The sequence below is a fragment of the Sphaeroforma arctica genome (genome assembly GCF_001186125.1).
Source record: "Sphaeroforma arctica JP610 unplaced genomic scaffold supercont1.1311, whole genome shotgun sequence".
In the NCBI taxonomy this organism is placed as follows: domain Eukaryota; class Ichthyosporea; order Ichthyophonida; genus Sphaeroforma; species Sphaeroforma arctica.
Window position 1 is genome coordinate 2,386 of NW_014039247.1, and position 2,824 is coordinate 5,209.

General features: G+C 37.1%; 1 protein-coding gene across 1 annotated transcript in view; it reads right to left on the minus strand.

The window, feature by feature from the left end:
- Window positions 1-2,824, minus strand: part of SARC_10587 (hypothetical protein) — a 5,626-nt gene that overhangs the window by 1,131 nt on the left and 1,671 nt on the right. Inside the window, exons 4-7 of the mRNA XM_014295363.1 lie at window positions 2,395-2,575; window positions 1,449-1,560; window positions 965-1,030; window positions 391-424 (exon numbers count right to left, since the gene is read on the minus strand). Coding sequence (XP_014150838.1) covers window positions 391-424; window positions 965-1,030; window positions 1,449-1,560; window positions 2,395-2,575 — 393 coding nt within the window. The remainder of the gene's footprint in view (window positions 1-390; window positions 425-964; window positions 1,031-1,448; window positions 1,561-2,394; window positions 2,576-2,824) is intronic.

The window sequence follows — 2,824 nt, forward strand, 5'->3', positions numbered from 1 at the left end:
TATATATATATATATATACTATATAATATAGTATATATATATAACACACTCACACACGCACACACGATATATATATATATATATGTATATATATATACATTACATGTACATATACATACCCATATACATATATACGTATCCATATACATATACATATACATAATACAGAAACAGGTACGTACTCTTAAATAGAGTGTATTCAGTTACGAAAAAAGCAGGCATAGATACAAGCGCGAATGAGCCTCCAAATAGAGTCAACAAAAACTTAGAGGCAGAGATCTACCACTAATCTATGCAAACACAGTAAAATCACGGCTACCAACAAGCTATAAACAACGGTACAGATGCACAGGTCTTTATAGCGAAATGCTGTTCCTCAACGGCACATACCTGCAGGATCATTAGGAAGATATTGATGATGTCCCTAAGGAAGAAACAAAATTGAGAATATAGTTGAGAAATAATAAAATCGTGATATTCTCGAGATATAATGATCAGTCGGCGGTCAGTACCCTCATGTAGGCAACGCCCTCAGTAAAGTATTCACAGAACGTAATGCGTGAGGCCCAGGCATATACATAAATAACTAGTAGACAATGTGTATACAACAGACTTGAGAACAAACAACCATACATGCGCCAACACTCGTATCCAGAAGGAGACAATAAACACTACGACGGGACAATAGCTTTGGGACCCGTACCAGGTCAAGGGAAGAGCGTATACAAACAAGGCAATACATAACATGCACAATATGTGGGAGGTACTAACTAGATGATTTCAACCTCAGAGTGACAAAAAAAACAGGTGAAGATAGCAAAAAAGAAATAGAACCAGTGTACTGAGTAAGGATCCAACACACTATATATATATATATATATATAAACCAGCCCTGCCACAATACACACATCTTACGTAACACGATACAGAGCAACAACAATAGATTCAGACTTGTCAGACATACAGGAACAAATTTAGGGCGGCGAAGACGTATTCCTCGGGATGTATCTGTTGCTTATGCTTTCCTCCCCTGTGAGTCCAATGAGACCGAAATGTTAGCAAGGCACATACAGGTATACTTTTTTGTTTGTACGATTGAAGATTCAAATAGGAATTGAAAACATGTTCCGTGGACGTCTATTCACGCTGTGTACCTATATGGGCCCCTTCGGTTTTCTAACATGCCTTGACGCAATGCACTCAACACTATCGCGTAATCGGTGCGAGGACTGTGTAACTAGGAGCACATTCAATAGTGTATACAACAACAACCGTGGCTCAACTTCTGAGGGCTGAGGGACTGCACTAGGGCAAAACCAATCAAAGTAAGGAAACATCACACAACTGCAATATAAGACTTTGTATGTGAGTATACACATGTATACTCAAGCACATGTTGTAGACAGCTGGAATATGTGTGGAGAGAAGGGGGGTTGGGCTCAACATACATGATCCTCTGCGTATCCACCAGTAAGAACAATCCGAAAAGGATGGCACCAATCGTACAGTAGATAATATGCGTCACTTGGCCGCCGAAGAAAATGCAGAAGAAGCCGAAACCTGAAAATGGACCGAAAGAACCACACATGTCAATAAAATGGGCCATGCATTAAACGCTAAATACTATCAACTGAAGTGAGGCCTGAAAATTCGCTACTGCAACGTATTCAAAGTACATCAAACAGTGAATCTGGCGTGGAACGACCGACATTTCATAGCATTGTTTTCGGCACAGATAGTGAAGAAGAAGAAAAATGATCATGCCGATTTCAAAATGAGAATCAGGAAGAAAAATTCTTTGCGCGTCTGAGCAGATGTATGTGTCTTGGAACAATCACAAAATGGATATGTAGACGTACATATTAAAAACTTGATACCGGATGTGAGTCTAAACTATGCGTATAACTTTGAATACTTGATATGCGTCATTTATGCGTGTGCCTGTGTCCGTTAACGCTTGTCCCTTATACATTCGGCTACCGAGTGCAACTTCATCCCTGCACGAACGAGTATGCATCAATTCGTGTACAATGCACTCAAGCGTGTCCATGCACGCTGTAGATACCACGTGTTGTATACTGGGCGTGTACATCACATCGACACAGCATTCAAAACAGTAAGTGGATATATGTGGTACGCACAAAAATATTATATTTTCCAGTCTGACCCATATCGTACAATATAAGAAAAAGCATATATTTCATGAACGTAAAAATGATATTTGTCCAGTCTGACCCATAACTTACATTATGAGAAAAAGCGTATGTTCCGTGTACGTAGATATGATATGTAGAACGTGTATTACCTAAAATACATTCTTACGGCATGTATACTTCGTACCTATGCCGGCGTAGACTACATGTATACCAATATGCACTAGCACTAGCACAATACCTAAGAGGGCGAACAAGCACAGGCACAGACCGCCCGCCATAGGCGTGAAATCGATCTTCGTTTGCGCTGCGAAGATGGTGATTCCGATGGTGATGAAACAAGTGATTCCAAAGGCCATCATAACCTCCTCAGTGTCGTAGTAGCAGCAGATGACCCCGATTGCAATGGCCTCGAAGAACGTCTGTAAGTAGGGGATTCGATCAATTTTATCTATATAAATATATATATATATATATATATGCATATATATATATATATATATATATATATATATATATATATATATATATATATATATATATATATATATATATATATATATATATATATATATATATATATATATATATATATATATATATATATATATAATATATATATTATATATATATATATATATATATATATATATATATATATATATATATAT